Source organism: Trichoderma atroviride, chromosome 3 (genome assembly GCF_020647795.1).
Source record: "Trichoderma atroviride chromosome 3, complete sequence".
NCBI lineage: Eukaryota > Fungi > Ascomycota > Sordariomycetes > Hypocreales > Hypocreaceae > Trichoderma > Trichoderma atroviride.
Genome location: NC_089402.1, coordinates 5,486,098 through 5,503,994, shown reverse-complemented (window position 1 = coordinate 5,503,994; position 17,897 = coordinate 5,486,098). Strand labels below are relative to the sequence as shown.

The 17,897-nt window shown below is 49.0% G+C and overlaps 7 protein-coding genes across 7 annotated transcripts; 1 reads left to right on the top strand and 6 right to left on the bottom strand.

The window, feature by feature from the left end:
• Positions 1-4,163: 4,163 nt before the first annotated feature.
• TrAtP1_007146 (uncharacterized protein) lies at positions 4,164-5,852 on the top strand (the record flags this gene model as incomplete). Its single annotated transcript, XM_014082076.2, has 1 exon — positions 4,164-5,852. One exon carries the CDS (start codon positions 4,164-4,166, stop codon positions 5,850-5,852), a length of 1,689 nt encoding a protein of 562 aa, XP_013937551.2.
• A 337-nt stretch (positions 5,853-6,189) lies between these two features.
• TrAtP1_007145 (uncharacterized protein) lies at positions 6,190-6,738 on the bottom strand (the record flags this gene model as incomplete). The annotated part of the gene is made up of 1 exon (XM_014082077.1): positions 6,190-6,738. The coding sequence occupies one exon, from the start codon at positions 6,736-6,738 to the stop codon at positions 6,190-6,192; it is 549 nt and encodes a 182-aa protein (XP_013937552.1).
• A 1,079-nt stretch (positions 6,739-7,817) lies between these two features.
• Positions 7,818-8,702, bottom strand: TrAtP1_007144 (uncharacterized protein; the record flags this gene model as incomplete). The annotated part of the gene is made up of 2 exons (XM_014082025.2): positions 7,818-8,362; positions 8,441-8,702. 2 exons carry the CDS (start codon positions 8,700-8,702, stop codon positions 7,818-7,820), a joined length of 807 nt encoding a protein of 268 aa, XP_013937500.2.
• Positions 8,703-11,968: 3,266 nt separating this feature from the next.
• On the bottom strand, positions 11,969-13,536 carry TrAtP1_007143 (uncharacterized protein; the record flags this gene model as incomplete). The annotated part of the gene is made up of 4 exons (XM_014082078.2): positions 11,969-12,555; positions 12,607-12,706; positions 12,770-13,036; positions 13,096-13,536. 4 exons carry the CDS (start codon positions 13,534-13,536, stop codon positions 11,969-11,971), a joined length of 1,395 nt encoding a protein of 464 aa, XP_013937553.2.
• Positions 13,537-13,738: 202 nt separating this feature from the next.
• TrAtP1_007142 (uncharacterized protein) lies at positions 13,739-13,894 on the bottom strand (the record flags this gene model as incomplete). The annotated part of the gene is made up of 1 exon (XM_066113400.1): positions 13,739-13,894. One exon carries the CDS (start codon positions 13,892-13,894, stop codon positions 13,739-13,741), a length of 156 nt encoding a protein of 51 aa, XP_065969486.1.
• A 486-nt stretch (positions 13,895-14,380) lies between these two features.
• TrAtP1_007141 (uncharacterized protein) lies at positions 14,381-15,787 on the bottom strand (the record flags this gene model as incomplete). Its single annotated transcript, XM_014082079.2, has 2 exons — positions 14,381-15,577; positions 15,641-15,787. The coding sequence occupies 2 exons, from the start codon at positions 15,785-15,787 to the stop codon at positions 14,381-14,383; spliced, it is 1,344 nt and encodes a 447-aa protein (XP_013937554.2).
• Positions 15,788-16,575: 788 nt separating this feature from the next.
• Positions 16,576-16,755, bottom strand: TrAtP1_007140 (uncharacterized protein; the record flags this gene model as incomplete). The annotated part of the gene is made up of 1 exon (XM_066113399.1): positions 16,576-16,755. The coding sequence occupies one exon, from the start codon at positions 16,753-16,755 to the stop codon at positions 16,576-16,578; it is 180 nt and encodes a 59-aa protein (XP_065969485.1).
• Between the last annotated feature and the right edge of the window lie 1,142 nt (positions 16,756-17,897).

The window sequence follows — 17,897 nt, the reverse complement described above, 5'->3', positions numbered from 1 at the left end:
TCGAGAGCGCTAAATCTCTTTAGAAGCCTAGTGCGTCTGGTAAGGCTCACTGATACCCCTTAATTCAGAGTTAACCCAGAGTTAACCCAGAGTTGTCTGCGATCTTACAAAAGTGCAAAGGTTGCTAACTAGGTAAGCATGTCTAAGACACTTCTTAAATAGGGTGCCTCCACAGGTATCTCCGTTTCATGCGCGAAATACGAGAAAATAGGCCACTAAAACTACATTCAATCGTTTGATCTTGTGACATATCTAGCATTATGTTTACACGTTTTCTAGAGCTATGCGGCCACTGCGCGAAACTTATGACAGAAAGATCACGGGAAGTTCCGACTGAATGCGTAGTACACTAAAAGATAGTCTCAGGACATGGGTGTACTTGAGCGCAGCTACGTTAATAAAGTCTAAATAATGAAGCCGCGAGTATAGCTAGGAGAACCAACTGTGCTACACAGTTGGCAGCTATTTTTCAATTGTATTCCACGAGGTTTGCGATGATCAATGTTGCGTCAGCTCCATCTCGTGTCCCATCGCTAATTGCTAAACTGCCTTTGCAACCCCGCCTAATTTCGCTTCAGGGTGTAACTCTGCTTGTCAACATGAACAATTACGAATTAAAGATTTCGCAATCAAGATTTTGTTCTTACTATATTCTGGTGAGCGTGCTATTTTTTTTCCTAGATCTGTGTATGTATTGTACTGTAGAGGTAGTTGCGAAAGCACCAAGACAATTGTGACTTATCACGATGAGTTTGTTTAGGCTTTCGGTCCGATACAAGTTGAATCAAGATAACTGGTGGAAAGAAGGAGTTAATACGGAGTAGATTTCCCGTCAAATAGTCCCAGACGCACCAGAAATAGCAAGTGGTCCTAAATTATGGAACTGTAGTTCCTTGTAGCAGACCAATCAGAGCAAAAGAATGACTCGGGGCTCTTATACGTGAACGGACAATAGCGATACCTAGTAACTGTCAGCCCTCTTCTCTCTAAATCTTGCAGATCTTTGAGGCTCTTCGTACAGAACTTTTCGTGAAACATCTAGACCGCTTGTTAGCTGTCTGGAAAGCACACTTGGCATTTGGGGGATATGGCGCCATTTCTGCCCTGTCAGCCTACAGGGGGACTAGGCGTTCGAACTTTTGTCAGCTTCCTATTTGTTACCTTTAGGTGAATAGATGGTTAACAAAAGATCCCTAGTTTATGATGTGAATAGGTATTCAGAGACACTATGACAGACTTAGGAATGAGTTGACAGCACCTTGGGTTTTGAACTCACCGTCAATTACGCGTATAAATCCAAGACCAAAAGAGTACTGTGGAGTAGTGTCCACAAACTTTCTTGATTATGTTGGCGATTAAGAAGATGCACATCTTTTATAAAGACACCTGTTATCATTGTCTCGCTAAAAATAAGGTTGTTCTTCATGTTGAACAACTAGCCCTTTGTATCGTCGATGTTGAGTAGAAACTGTGACAATCAACACGCGTTAACTTTGGGGCTTATTAACAAACTTCCAAGGGCACATAATTGGCCCCTTCTGCTTTTTTCTTTCTATCTCTTTTTTAAAGTAATTCATTCACTAATGTCTAACGTAGACACTTCTTTTGGCAACTGAAACAGGGTCGGAAGTTTCTGCCGTTAACTGCAATGAAAACAAAATTACCTTTGATTCCAAGAACAAGATGGAAAAGGAAAGGAGGGGAAAGTGGTCGCGATATCAAAGCATTTCTTTTAAGAGATATGACTGTTCTAATAATTCAAAAGCCCAAATTCTCGGAGGCTTGAGACCAATCTCGTTGAACTATTGAACAAAAAACCGGAGGAGGCGCTGTGCACTAGATTATATGCAACATAAAAAAAAACCATGTTACCATTTCTCGTGAAGGCCTATCGAGGTATAAAAGTAAGCAAAATTTATGAACGTGCATTGAGCGATATAGAAAAAAACATTAATGTCAGATCACAAGAAATCCGGGCCACAACTAGTCACAGGAAGTCGCTGCAAGAAAGGATACCTATATAAACAAATAAAGACCTCCGACCTTTTTCAGCAGAGGGGTAATAAAAATAGTTTTTGCCACGCTGGGTCTCCTGTCACTCTTAATGCAGAGACCCAGCCCTGATTGCCAAGCTTCATTCAAAGTTGGGAAAGCGAAACTTAGCGGGCAAGACACGTCGCGGCTGTTATGCGTCTGGACGGTCTCCACGTCCAAGTCATTAGCTCTAAGTCATCAGCAAAAACAATCCATATCATGTAACCGAACCCGAGTTTAACCCACGACTTGTAGCCATCATCTATTACGATGCAATGAGAACGCTTCCATAACGCTGTTCATCAAGAACTTGGTCTAGATCGCTCCATTCAAACGTTAATAGTAAAACTGAGCCAACGCAATGAGAATCCATATGACCCTATGTAGCTTGAGAAGGTTGCCCGAATTCATGTGTTAGTCACGCGACATCTGAGATTTCTTGGAGTGTACAGTCATGGTGATATTGCACACAATCACTCTGTAGTCCTCGGCAAACTAACCAGAGACTTCGTTTCCGTAGATTCACTATAGATACTATAACCAAGAGTCATCGTGATGTGATGTTGGGGAATATAGTTGTTCGCATTCTGAGTTGTTACAGCTGATACAACTACCGCTGTGCTCTTTTAGGTCATTTTTAGGCTTCCCGCTGAAGAGGGCTGCAGAGCAGGTGAAGAGAACAGAAACCGGATGGTGTTTTGTACCAAACAGAATTCGAGTAATAGCTCGCAACAGCATTTGATAATTACTTCTAGTATTTAGTATTAACACAAAATCTCGTCATGCGACCTCGTCTTTGTGCCTGTATGCACTTGAATCTGTGGCGCCCGCTGGAGCGCAACTAAACTCTTTCTACGGACCCCTTGCAGATATCCAAGCCATGTCCAGCTCTAAACACACATTAGCTGCTCCTAGCGGGCGTCGGACAAAGTAAGTCTTCAATAAGAGATCTTTACAATTTTGGTATTCAAGAGAAATCCGGCGGATTACGATGCACCACATAAACAAACTTGACGAGCCTTTAAAGCTTTGAAAATACACTGCGCCCATGAACGTTGATGCGGATACCCCTGCTTGATGCGTCATTCAGCGCTTGAACAGAAGACAATGTTACGAGGCGGGGAATATCTTGGAGAGCCTCTACCCCGCAGATCTAATACGACATTGCAGGTAGACTACTTGAATGGCAACTTGAAGCAGCTTTTAATTCACGCCACCATGTTATTCACTTTTCAAAAGCACTCGTCGAGGCCAATATTGAACTCTTAGATGACAGTATCTTACAATGTTCTCATTAGGTTGACCATGGCAGATCCAAGCAGCGCTCGACAACTGAAGTTGCATATAGAACCAGCAGCGAGTAGCCAGCCGACTCTGAGCTATTACGCTGTTGTTACTGGCGCCAAGAAAGAATGTTCAAATAGCAGCATGCGAGGTATACTTCAGGACAGAAACATCAATAGCATCATACGTTCCCCAGAGCTAATGGACCTCATCATCAACCGATCTTGGCTGTAACGCTATCCACGAGCCCGTACCTGCTGATGGTTGATCCAACGCTAGCGTTGCATGCCGAGAGGGGTTGCTTGCCTGTGTGGTAGTATTCATCTGGTCACATTACGGCATTACAGCCTATACATATACATCGTCATGGGCATCGGTATGGGATAAATATACCCGAGTCTGCGACGGAGATGCATCGACATTCTTGCTCACAGAGATATTTCGCACGCTCTGCGGGGTCTAGCAGGTCATTTGACGAAAGAGAGAAGGCTGCCAAGTATACAATACTGTAAGAAGCAACATTTTGTGCCGTTTTATCCTTAATTTAATGTTGAAGACTAATGTTGGATTCGAAGTTAAAAAAAAAAAGACCAAGGGGAAAAGGAAAAAGCAAGGAAACAAGTTTCATGCGGAGGGGCAACTCCATGTTTATAAATTTTATATATATGTGACAAGTGTACCCTCGGTAGAATTTGAAGAGCAGTCAACCTGCAGTTTCCTATTCTTTCGAGCCTATTGCGTATAGCGACAGCCAATATCTTAATATGGCACGAAAGCGACTGTATGAAATGCCACCATGCTTCTCTTATCTCCATCTTAACCCTTTTTTAATATTAATCCTTACCATGTTATATCATCTTAGCGCTTCTGCTCCTCTGAATAGCCGAAGCAAACAAGATACAAGCTGTTCTGGGTCTGTGTCGGCAACATACGATGTTGTAATATACGGGTCAACCTCAGCTGCGCTTGTGGCCGCCATCCAGACAACGCGTATGAATAAGACCGTCGCAATTGTATCTCCGACCAACCATATTGGCGGAATGCTGGTTTCTGGTCTTGGGTGGACAGATTCCAAGAACGGGAATGCCATCGGTGGTATCGCGAGAGAGTTTTTTGTTCGGGTATACAATTACTACGAGTCTAGTTCTGCATGGACCCATGGGACCAGAGCACAATACATCGGCCAGAATATAGCTGCTCAGCCAGGGCCTGCCATAGACGAAAGCAACCAAGTACAATGGACTTTTGAGGCCCATGTCGCCGAGCAGATATTGGAAGACTGGGTTGAGGAGTTGAACATTACAATCTTTCGAAATGAGACACTTGATGCGTCGGCTGACAGTGTGATACTGAAAAACAACCGGATTGAGTCTATCAAAACGCTGTCAGGTCATGTGTATGATGGCTTGATGTTCATAGATGCCAGCTATGAAGGTGATTTTATGGCTGCGGCCGGGGTTCCATACACAATAGGCCGCGAAAGCGAGGCAGACTTTGGAGAGTCCTTGGCCGGAGTCCAGATTGCGCCAGACAGCAGCTACCAAGGAATGTCTCCGTATATCACCGAGGGAGATTCCGCCAGCGGCCTCATCCAAGGAATCGATCGTGTCCTTACAGCCACAGAGGCTCAGCAACTAAATGGTACTGCCGATAATTTACGACTTCAAGCCTTCAATTATCGGATCAGCTTAACGCAGCAGTCTGACAACCTGGTGCCTTTTTCTCAGCCAGAAGGATACGACGAAGATGCCTATGAGATCTTATTCCGTTACATTGAAGCGGGCGATGCAACGGTGCCATTTTTCACATCGCAGTTTATGCCAAATGAAAAGACAGACAGCAACTCAAATGGAAAAGTCAGCACCGATTTTCTGGGTGGAAACTATGACACTGTTAAGAAGACAAACTACATTGAAGAGAGTTTGGCACAGCGGCAAACAATCGCCAACAATTATAAAACATACACGCAAGGCTTTTTCTGGACGCTTGCCAACCACCCAAGAGTGCCTGCAACGATTCGGAATGCGACAGGCGCATGGGGCTATGCCAAGGACGAATGGACGAGCAACGGAAATTGGCCGTATGAGATTTACATACGAGAAGCAAGACGCATGCAGGGAAACTATACCATGACGCAAAGCGACGTACAGACCCCCAAGGGCTTCGGCACAGACAGCATCATTGGTCTCGGATCTTATACCATGGACGTGCACGAGGCGGAAAGGATAGTCATTGGGTCTGAAATTCAGAATGAAGGGCTCGTCCATACCCCTGTGCCGAATCCGTTCCCCATTGCATTTGGCAGCATTATTCCTTCCTCAGACTCCATCACCAACTTTCTGAATCCCGTCACAATGAGCGGCACTCATGTGGCGTTTGCGGCCATCCGACTGGAGCCAACGTATATGATAATGGGACAGAGCGCGGCGACTGCTGCTGTGCTGGCGATTGAACAGTGTGTAAACATACAAGATGTTGACAGGCAATCATTGAGTGACCGATTAGAGGCAGATAAGCAGGTCTTGTCTCTGTAAATAGTTGAATTATTCGAGGGCTCTTGGGCCAGCCTGAGAGCTTTACATTAGTCTACCATTCTAAGTACATAAGTCATGTATCAATTCTTCTCAGTCATTAGCAGCTCACAGAGAATGCAAATGAACAATATTTAAGACATAAACATCTTGGGTCCAGCACCAGAATGCCATCACGCTGTTGAATAACCAGAAACATATAGAGGAAAGCGATCTAAAGCTGTAGCTGATACGAGAATAAGATCACTAGACACTCTTATATATAATTTTCATCGAACCTCTATCTTCTCTCCCATTGCTGCTCAAGAATAGAATACAGCACAGTATCAAACCACCTACGTTAGAACCACACATTTTCTCGCTTTCTGCCTTCCAATTTGAATCCAATCTTTTCCCACAGCCGTATTGCTGCCTCGTTGAAGCTGAAGGACCAGAGTTCAATACGGTGCACGCCAGCATAAATAAATGCCCAGTCCACAGCCCAATTAGTAGCTTCTTCCCCATAGCCTTTACCACGATATTCTTCTAAAAGCCAAATGGAAAAGCTCGTAGAACGGTGATCTTCCCTGGCTTGGAGCGATGGCGGGGACATGTTGAGAGACCCAATCGGCTTGCCTGCTATGATGTGCCCATTCTCCGACTTTTCTTGTAGCCAGATGAAGACAAATATCAGGGCTTTCTTTTGGTAGGATTCGACAAAATGATCCATTGACTTTTGGGTTGGTGGGCGGGAAATAAGCGGGTGGCCCATTTCCATGCACCCGGGTTCGCTGATAATTTGGTAGAATATGTCCAGGTCGGACATCTGCACACTGCGATAGACCAGCTTTTCCGATACAAAAAGCGTGTTCACGGGCCGTGGCAAACGTTTCATATTGCTTAGAGTCATGATCAACGTCTGGTGTAGGATAATTGAAACGATATATTAAAGCTGGATGCGCTGGTCAAAGTGTAGCTGCCTTGATCCTCCGCTGGGTTTTGGAACGCTAGATTCTCTGATTTCGCATTCAAAGGTGGTTTATCACGCATCAGTAAAAGTAACCACGTAACATATTTATGACCATGAGTCGCCTAAAATAATATATCCGGAATCGCCATTCTAGCACACCAAACTGCAGAACTCATTTTGATTCCATCTATAGTATAAGTCGTTGCACTTTTGTTGCCCGCTGTAGTACGCTAGCAGAGCGTTAACCCTAGGTGAGAAATTTGACATGGCATCTACTAGCTATTTTCAACCCAGAAGATATAATATTGAAGACAATACTCTGCACTGGCGCGCCTATAGGAGCCTACCAGCCCACTAGCAACATTAACAGTCGCTTTATTTCTTGATTCATGAATACAGGTATATATAGTCAGACAAGACGTAGTTATAGCCCTAGAAGCTTGGCTCCCTAGGCGCATGTCTGGCAAAATGGAAGAATATAAGCACTTGCAGACCAAGATTTACTTCTCCCGCGTTAATAGCGTATCGGCAGTTCATACGCGTATGTATGTAAATGCCGGAATTTGATATTCAAACCCTGCATTCGTAGTCTGGTTGGGTCTTTCCCCAGAAGATTTTCATTGTAATTGGGGCAGTTAAGCCAATGAACAGAACGAAACAAGATGTTGGCGATGACAGTTACGCGATTGCACTTAACACGCCGTTATTGAATGCGCAGATACCAAGCTTGAAGTGGCTCAATGGAGGCTCTTTCTAACCAGCTTCTGTTGGGCACTAAATCTCTGGATCTTTTACTGATGAAGTTGAAGAGTGCCTTGCGGCAATGAACCTAGTATTTCAGTCGCTATGAACCGTTAGATAAAATATCTCGGTTCTTTAACAATTATTCGGCATGAGCCTGCAGACGCGAGATATAGGTGGCATTCATTTAATCGTCATGAATTATATATTAGTATTAAAGATTCGTAAATATATCTGGGTGTCTATGCATTTCATTTCTTCATTGCGCAGATGCAGCCTCATACTTCTGCAGCCACTGGAGTTTCGTCCTTTTTGTATTCCCAGCCCGCTTTAATCAACCAAAACATGGCCATTAGCGGCGTCGTTAGCAGGCCCAAAACGCCACCCAATATTAATTTGAAGACTTGAGGCAGCCATTTGTCGTGATAAACATAGTCGGCACCCTCTTTTCTCCCGAATCCTGTCAGTGCACCCATGAAAATGGGCCACAGTATCAGGAAGCTCACGACACCGAAGCTGAGGCCCCGTAAGGCCTGCTGGATAAATTCAAGAAACGTCCACTTGCGATTCGGGTTCCCAACTCCGGCAGACGGATCGCGAGGGAGGAAGAAGAACATCCGCAGCCACCGGTTAGTCGGCTGGGAGATGAAGCCGATGGGCTGCACTGAGCGATGGCGGAGATCATAGCGAAGGAGAATCAGCTCGACGAACCAGGTGATGACGCACTGCACGAATATCGTGACAGCAGCATCACCGGCCAGCGTATTGGGGAGCTGCCACAGGCGGACAGGCCGCTTGACTGTGTTTTGCGTGGTGTACATGGCTGTGAGATGTCCATTAGCAAGCAATTCATGTTTGAGCGGGTTAGGAAATATCTCGTTAGCGAGAGCACAACGCTTACCGTACGCGATGGCGAAATTGACACCCCCTGACAGAGCCAATGCGCCAATGCCATCCAAGCCAAAGATGTAGAAAATCTGTCGACCCGAAAACCGCGTGGTGGGCTCGAGAAATTTGCTGGGCTCTTGTCCTGTTTCTCCTGGAACAGGCTGGTTCTGCTCATTCTCGTTTAAAGTACTTGTAGTGTTGGTGGTTGCCGTTTCCAGGCTCGGCTCCTGTGCCGGCGCTGCACCCTCTGCTTCCAGATCTTCAGGTGCCGCCATTGTGATCGTCCCGCCTGTAAGATGCTTAAAGGGTCTTGAGGGTGGCGTGTTGCTATACGGCGTGATTCCTTCTCGATTCAACCAGGCGTGTCAAAGAAGCATCATCGTGTTTGTGTAAGATTGGCGAAGAGATTAAGCATATATGTTCAGAAGCACATAAACAAGCTCAGTTTTGATCCGGAATCATCGCCTTTATTAATCTCGAGAACCCACAGTTGGCTCTTGGCCTAGCACAGGGGCGTCGAGATATGAGCTGCTGCTAACCGAGCCAGGGAGCGGAAGAGCCCGGTGCGTATTATAGGTACTAGCTCAATTAGCGAGCACGAATACGGTGAAGCAAAGAGAACTTTGACTCAAGATCAGATGAGGGCGTTGGTGACCATTAATAAAGATTATCTAACTTATATAGTAGGCAGTACATTGCAATCCTTTCCTCTTGGTCGAATACGCTCCCATTTTTCTAGCCGGCCAGACTGCTTCCACTTGCATCATAGCCGGATGACTCGGTCAGGCGTGCAAAAAACTCCAAGAGAGCTTGATGCCGAAAGTGGACCGAGCTGAGTTGCTTTAAAGACGTGAACCAGCCACTTCGACTGGCACAGTGACATTAATAGCGCGTGGCTGGCACGCGGCTCCAGTACCCAGGAATGGAATCGAGACAGCCATTAACATCAATGATTGCTTCACCGTTGGACAAGAGCCCTTGAACTAACGGCAGCCAAGCCGTTTAGCGTCAGGGTCTGAAGCATTTGCGGTGAAGAAAAGAAAAATTTGCGAGCCAGGCTGCTCAGCTACGTTGTACACGTTACAAGGCAGGTTTACTGCTAGCTGTGTGATCTGCCATCAACCCGGTGCCGGTACGGAGGACGCCGCCCTGCATCTCCGAAGAGCCGGCATCGTCGAACGAAGCCGTTGCATGCTGCAGTCTCCGGGCAGCGCGATTGGCTGCCTGTGGCCTGCGTATTATGCCTCATCCCATATCCAGCAATCTCTGAATCTCCCACTGCCGCTGCATGGAGCATCTGCCGCGGTCCACAAGTCACAGAAACAGGCTAGTGCCATCAGTAAGAGGAGGATTATGATGTAATTTGACCCTTGTTTTTTCCTTTTTTTTTCCTGCAGGGTCCTGCCAAATCGCTACATCGCACCATGGTGTTGTGGCGAATCATGTAGAAAACGTGGTAGGCGAAGACGGGCGTAAATACGCGGCAGAAGCCGTCAACGGCGAAGACTGGAGACAGGCCTGCAATGGCCCGAGTGCCGAATCTGCAAAGAAAAAACAAAGAATTCTGATGCGTGCTTATTGTTGTCTGCAGGCTACATTAAGCCATGTGATGAGTTATGGAATCATCACCAGGCCAAAAGAGAAATCGTTATAAGCAAAGCCCACTGTCATCTTCTTTTCTCGTCACGCTCTTCTTTTCAAATACGCTCTCCGTCGTTTTCGGCTTCTATTTCAAGAGCGCAGAGATGATTACCGCCCTGGTAAGCCATACAAGCTCAAGGCTCGGCGGGACGGCGGCTACCGGAGATCTGTCATGGCCTGTTGCTGGAGAACTTGCTGGGTCCACTGGGTTTGCTGACGACATTAGCTAGCCCAGCGAATCCAGATTTCTTACTTCTATATGCTTATTGAATAGACAGTGGGAAATATGCTGTATATTCGAAGAAAACCACAATCATGTCGAGCATCAGTTGGTTCAGTTGTCACATGGTGCCAACGCGCGATTTTTACCAAGGAATGCTATCTTCCAACACTACCTACAGGTATCCTCACTATTTTATAGTGCTGGCACATGTTCAGAACCCCCAGTCCAAACCCTTGCCATATCCATCGTCTTTGAAATGTTCTTTAGCGGGTCACTGCCTGGTTGAAGCAAGATCAAATCGGCACGATATCCCTCTTTAATAGATCCTTCCTGTCATATTATGCAAAATACTAGGAACCACCGTCGCGGCCCTCAGTACGTCCGCCTCACTCATACCGGCCTCTACCAGATATTGAAGCTCTCGATGTAGAGTGATTCCAATCAGATCGCGTTCAAGAAAGTTTCCAGCTGCGTCATCTGCGTCGGTTCCAGCAAGGATCGAGACATCCGCACGTATCAGCCGTTGCACACTCATCACTCCTGCTTCGTATGTCAAGCTCACTCCTTGAGAAACGATTGATTCAATGATCGAGTTCTCCGTGACAATTTTGCCAATGTTCAGTGTCGGTGTCACACATTATGTCTGTCTTTTAATGACTTGTGCCATCTCTTCCGTGAGCGGGACATCAAACGGCACATGCTGGATACCATTGGTCTTTGAGCCTATTGTGACTTTATACGAGGCGTAATCCTGGGCATGGTCATAGAAAGTGATTGGGCGGACAAGTTTGCTTCAGAAAATTACGGCCAGGCAATCAATACGCTCGTCACTTCACTCTCACAACAAAGCCGACCAGTATTCGACGTGTGCCTGATATGTTGTATCCTGTTTGCATCTCTCAAAGTAAGCAAGTCAATCTCGTAAACAAACTTGCTCCTGCTCATTGTCAGTAGGCAATGCGAAGCAGCTACTGCTCCGCCATCACACACGTCCAAAGCGGCATGAAAACCCTGTCCGATGTCAAGTACGACGAGAAAACTCGTTGCTATCAGAATGATGTCCTTGTAGCGCCCAAATTTCCATATATGTCTATTAAGGCATTAGAAGAGAAGATGTTCCTGCGCCTTGATCATCAGGTTACCCAGGTGAGTTCTCCAGATGACGCAGATTGCGTACTTTGACCGAAGTAGTAGATGGTTGGTGGACAAAAATGGGAAATACACGACTCAAAAAAACAATGCACACCGAAACCCGAGATGTCAGCTATATTCTCGACTTTATCGAATGTCGGCGCATCGCTCGTAACCCAATGGCACATGTCTTCTTACTCTTTTACCGATACAGGGAATCCTCCGAGTGAGAAACTCCCAGCAGTTCTCGGCTTACAAAACGTGCGAAGCTGTGTGGACCAAGCTGGGCTCATATATCAAATGCATCGCCAGTTTTCGAGCGGAAAGCGACTCTGACATATAGCTAAGCGAGAAATAAGGGTGAACTGATGAGACGGACGGTGGTAGATGTAATTGAATGGTGACAAACTAAGGAATCACGGGTATAGTACACTGTTAAGCTCTGCTCTAACACGGGATTTATATACCTCCTGTAATCTACGTTGATCAGATGAGCTCCTCCACACAATTGTATTCATAACTTTTTTCTTTATTCTAAAAACACATCTATGGCAACAGTCTCTTGGGCGTTCGGGGGTAATACGCGGCCAAGTGCACGCTAGGCAGGGCAAGATACCATGCAACGACACGGTCAAGACCAATGCCACCTCCACCATGGGGCGGTACACCGGCCTCACGGAAGACATTGATGTACTCCTTGATACCAGAGCTGGTAGGGTCGACACCCTTGGAGCGGATGCGGGCCTCGAGCTCCACTGGGTCGGCAATACGCTCACCACCAGACAGGATCTCTTGTCCACGCAGAAACATGTCGAATGCGTTTGTCACCTGTTCTTCGGGCTTGCTCTCCGGATCAACCCTGGCATAGAAGGGTCTCGCGGCCTCGGGGAACTTGTCGACTGCGAAGAAGTCGACCTTGTACTTTTCACGAACCAGTGCGCCCAGTGCCTTTTCTTGCGGTGTTGACATGTCCTCGTCGTCGCGAACGTTGCGGAACTCTTCGGGGCCCTCCTCTCGGAGCAGCTTCTGGGCCTCTGCGAAAGTCAAGCGCACCTCCTTTCCAGGTTCGGGGAGGAGAAGCTCAGGGGAGGGGTAAACGGAGCGGATGAGTTCGACCTCGGCAGCGCAGTGCTCTGTGTGTTTTCATTAGTGGAGCTCAATGAGAAACGTAGACAGAAACTTACCCTTGATGCCGCGGAAGATGTGCAGAAGCACGCCTTCCAGCATGTGAAGGACCTCCTTGTAGTCTTTTCGGATTTCCATCTCCATATCGAGACCGGTGAACTAGCAAAAGACGGACGAGTCAGCTTCCAGAGGGAAATGAGATACACAAACAAGCAGCCATACCTCAGTCATGTGTCTCGGGGTGTTGGAGTTCTCAGCTCTAAACACAGGTCCAATGCTAAAGACGCGCTTTCTACCACCAGCAATCTCAAACTGCTTGTAAAACTGCGGCGACTGCGCCAGGTAGGCCTTTTGGTTAAAGTATGGCATGGCGAAGACGTTGGCACCGCCCTCTGAGGCGGCTCCGATGAGGCACGGCGGCTCAAACTCCTTGAATCCCTGGTCGCGCAGATATGAGCGGAACAGGTGCTTGGCCTCGACACGAATGTCCTGCATTCTCATGTTAGCAAGAGAGGCTAGAGTTGAAACAGTTGACATGAATGACATACAGCAATGGCCTGCTGGACGGGAGAGCGCTTGTGCATGACAATGTTGTCCAAGTGAGTCAGCATGGACGCTGCCGGAGGACCTCCCTCGGCCTCCTTCTCCTGAGCAGCCTCTTCCGGCTTGACCTCTTCATCGCTAAAGTTGGTGACGGCGCGGTTCGCCGCCGCCAAGGTCATGCCCAGCGTCGCAGGCGCAGCCGCAACGATGAACAGCTTGGAAATGTGCAGCTCGAAGTCGGCCACGCGGCAGCTCTTGACGGGCGCAAAGGGCTTCTCAACCGTCGCCTCGACCGTGACAAAGCTCTCCGGGTTCACAGCGCCCACCCACTTGACCATGCGCTTGCTGATGACGGGAGCCGCGTCGCCCTCCTTGGGCTCGCCCGTGGCGGCCACGATGCCCTGGATGGCCCAATTGCCCTCCTCACGCAGCTCGACAAAGGCCATCTTGGCGCCCTGCATGCGCGTGTTCTGGAGCCATGCTCGGATGACGACCTTTTTGCCCACGTGCGACTCGTTGATGGCCTTGAGGCTGACGTCCTGGGCGTCGGCTGAGAAGCTGGTGAGCAGCGCCGGAGTCGCAGCGCCGTAGTAGTCCTTGGAGGGGTCCTCTTCGGGCTCGTTGCTGGTTGAGGCCACGGCAACTCGCTCAGCGGCGCGCTGGGCCTTGAGGGCTTCCTTCTTCGCCTTGGCCTCGGCCTTCTTGGCAGCCTTCTTGGAGGGGCCGGCGTCGGCCGCGTCGGTCGCGTCGACGGGCTTGTCGGCTGTAGGAGCTGGAGTTGGGGGGGTTCGTTTCTTCAGCCATTGTGAACTGCGGATGACACAAAATTCGATAACGTCTGGCTGGTATCTCGAACGTGGGGTAATGGGTGTTTCTTGAATGATTTTTTGGAGGGGCAGTTTGGATGACTCATCCGGCAGCAATCACGTGAAATCGCGAGAACAGGAGACTTCACGGTGGTGAGTCAGGCCATTGCCGATGATGTGTGGATTGTAAATGCTGATGCCGTGATTTCGATTGTTCAATTTCATGATAGACGCAGATCTTTATCACTTTTCATGTGTAAGTGGCGTTGGGAGTGACTCTACAAGACTCGAGGCTGTACAAGTGGGAGCACGGCTGGCATCGGCGCTAGAAACACGGAGGAAGAAGAAAAGAATGGACGTCATATCTCTATATGTCATTACTACTATGCAGCCCGTCGCTCGACAAAAATTCCAAATCGCATTCATGCAATTCTTTTCATCTGTACATGGTTCAAACGCGTCGCAAATGCTTGGTGCTACATCTTCATAGCTTCTCCTTTTCTGATCCAATCTCGCAGAAAGCCTTGAATGTCGTAAAATCCTCTCCTTTGCCAACTGCAGACTCCAGGATCAGCTCTGCAGTAGATCCGACAAAATAGACGTGTCCTTCCTCAATCTCGTGCTTTGCATCCCCGACAGCAATTGTGCCTTTGCCGTTGGTGCAGATGACGATGCTGGGGCCTTCGAGGGGGTCAAATGTAGCCTTTGCTCCCTCTCCGTGGAGCAGAGTACGCACGACGCTAAACTCCTCAATCGGGGGATCGTACAGCATGACCTCTGACCCAGAGCTGTAAGCAGTCCGGTTAAGTGTTGCGTAGGGGTATTCGGTGGGATTCATCTTCTGCTCGTCGATGGGCGCATAGTTGTACGTGAGCATGTCGACCAGAGTGGACACATCCTTGAACTTTGGCGTCAGGCCGGCACGGACAACGTTGTCAGAGGCCGCCATGCACTCGATGATGTCGCCGGAGACGTAGGCATGGATGTCGTCGGCGACGAGGAACAGGGCCTCGCCGGGCTGCAGAGTGACAAAGTTGAGGAAAAAGAGCACAAAGATGCCAATATCGGAGCCGTATTGGCCGTGAAGTCGGGTGACGAGTTCGACAAGGACGTCGCCCTTGGTGGAGGGCACGCCACCGGCAGCGAAATCGGCTCCCTCAGACTTGGCGAGCGCCACAAGGTTGTTAATCTCCTTTTCAACCTCGTCGGCAGAAGAGGACATGAGGCCGCCAAAGGCCTTTTGCAGAGCCTTCTTCTTGGGCGCCTCATCGCCGCCCTCGTCCTTGGCAGCCTGAATAAACTGCGCTGCCTCGTCCTCGCCAACCAGAGTCCTTAGGGGCTTCACCGTCTCCAGAAAGTGTGCAACTTCGCCCAGCGGCCTGAATCCACACAGGCCCTCGAAGGGAGTGATGGCAATGGCCATCTCGGGCTTGTGGTTGTCATCGGGGTAGTTTTTGGGGTCTCGGGCGTGCAGCTGCTCGGCGAGCTTCTTGTTGGGATGGGCCTGGATGGAAAGGGCCTTGTTGACGGACAGCACCTTGAAGAGAAAGGGCAGCTTGGCGCCGTACTTGGAAGAGACGGGCTCGGAGAGGAGGCCCTGGTGTTGGGAGCAGAGGTCGAGGAGCGTGCGGCCGGTCTGGAGGTCTCTGGAGGGGTTGGAGGGGTGAGTGCCCATCCACAGCTGTAGCGATTAAAGGGTAAGCCACTGCAGCAGAATTCATGCAGACTGATGTCCAGATCGTACCTCGGCGTAGGGCTTGTCAGCTTGGATCGTCAGGTCGTCCGAGGGCGTGGCGGCGGCGTACCGGGCAGCGGCCGATTCGCTGCCCTTTTTGCCCCATTCGTACGAGTTGACGCCGCACTGGAGACGGAACAGAGGAGCCTGCGCCATGGTGAATTGGAGGAGGGGGTTGGGGGTATCTCAATTGTGGGAAGAAGTAAAAGGAAGGACGAGAAGAGACATGTATGGGATAGAAACGTGAGTCTGGCGGTGCCAAGTGGGCAGGAGAGCGAATGGAAGAGTTCGTGTTCGTCGTGACGGTGGCTGGAGCTCTGATTGGCCCCGAGCTTGCATCAGAAGCTTGAATCGCTGGCTCCAGGCGCAGAAAGACCCCGCCGCCCCGCTGCCAACTGCCTGTAAACGACGAACCCCCGCTGTGGAGCTGCTTGTGGTTTCACTGCATGCGGGAGAGAATGCGATGAATGACGGCGTTGAGTTGAGCATGTCAGCGTGCAGTGTCATAACGTCGTATATTTTGCGTGTAGCGATAATAGATGGAGATGTTTGTCTAACTGAAGCAACTCCCAAATGACAAACCCCCATGAGTCAATGCCAGTTCCTTTGGTATAAAGTTCCCCAACGCCAAGCCCATACAAGTAAAGTGATGTGTAAATCGGCCGTCCCGCTGTGAGACAATGTCCAGCCTAAAGGCTCCAGAACCAAGGAACCAAGAATTCCAACGCAGCCCTGACCCTGGATAAAAAAACATCAACCCATTCAGCCAGTGACGGCTGTGAAATCATGACATGAAAAGTATGCAATCTCCGTAGCCACTGACTGCTTCCTGTCGGTACGTAGCCCGTAGCCCGTAGCAGATGCAGCCAGCCGTGAGCATGAGACGGTATATGCCGTGACAGTCTCGCCACCAAAGTCTCGCCCAGTCCATCTTGTTTCGTTGCTCAAACAAGCCCCCAGGCCAGAATCCCGGCCAGGCCACTCACCACCGCCAGCACGACGCGCATGTCCGTCGCCCTCATCGGCGCATCGGCCTTGAGCACCGGCACGTGCACTCTGCAAAACGTCTCGCCGCCGATGGTGGTGCAGGTGTAGTCGCTGCTCCGGAAGCCGAGGTCGGACATGGCGAGAATTGTATGAGGAGCCTTTGTCGAGAGAGACGAGCAACTAAAGCTGGGCTGGGTCTGGAGAGTATCTACTGCTGTCGAGTCGAGTCGTTGAGCTTGGCTGGAGCTTCACACGTCGATTGAATGCGGCGGTTGCGGCAGACGGTGGGGTCGCGTGCCCGAGCTGCGAGATGAGAGCTGAGGGTATGAGTAGCAGTATAAGCAGTATAATCAGCACAGGTAGAAGAAGACGCTGAAGATGCCGCAGGTGTAGTGGAATATGCAGATGCTGTCGTGAAGAAGAAAAGAAGAAGAAGATGAACAAGTCACTGAAGACGGCAAAACAGCCGAGACCACATGAGCTCTCGTTCCGGCTCCCGGTGGCGCATGACGGCTAAGCTGATGCCGCAAAGCATCAACCGCTCAGCTATTGCTTGCACGGGCCCCACCGCTGCCAAACTCTGTCGATTCGTCGACGTCAGAGGTGAGAGATCCGAGACGCTTGTCTTGGACGGGATCGACAAGGATACGAGTATGTACTTGTAGAGACAAGGAAAAAGAAAAGAAGCATCAAGCTGTGTCTCCTGAATCTTGGCTCGCCAAAGCGCCGTCTGATGTAATTGAATGGCGAGCAATACGTGAATGCACGTGTAAGTGAAGCAGGAGACGAGAAAACCGGGGAACTCTGAACATTGCAATGTCGCATGCGGCTGCAGTAAAAGATGCGTGCACAATTAGAATAAAAATAAGTTAGCAAGAAGAAAAAGATACAAGACAAACAATGAATCGGCCAGTCAGCCATTCGTGCTCAATGAATACCTAGCTGCCTGCCTTTTGTTACCTTCCTTTTCCCGTATAAATGCACATGTGAGCTGCTAAACACCAAACATAGGCCCATCGCCATCATCAATTAGGTAGGTCCCAAAGTAAAAGCAAAAACATCAAACTAAGCCAACCCCTTCTCCCCCATCACAGGCCTCAACACCAAATAGTTCAGTGCTTTATGCTCCATGTTTACTGAAACAACGGCGATGCACGCTATACCGTCCAACTCGCCCTCACCATCCAATCGATCCAGCATCCTCAGCTGCCCAAAACCGCCCCTCCCTCCTAAAAAATGGTTGGCCGACGATCCTCCACCGCATGCCGCTTAATTGCTT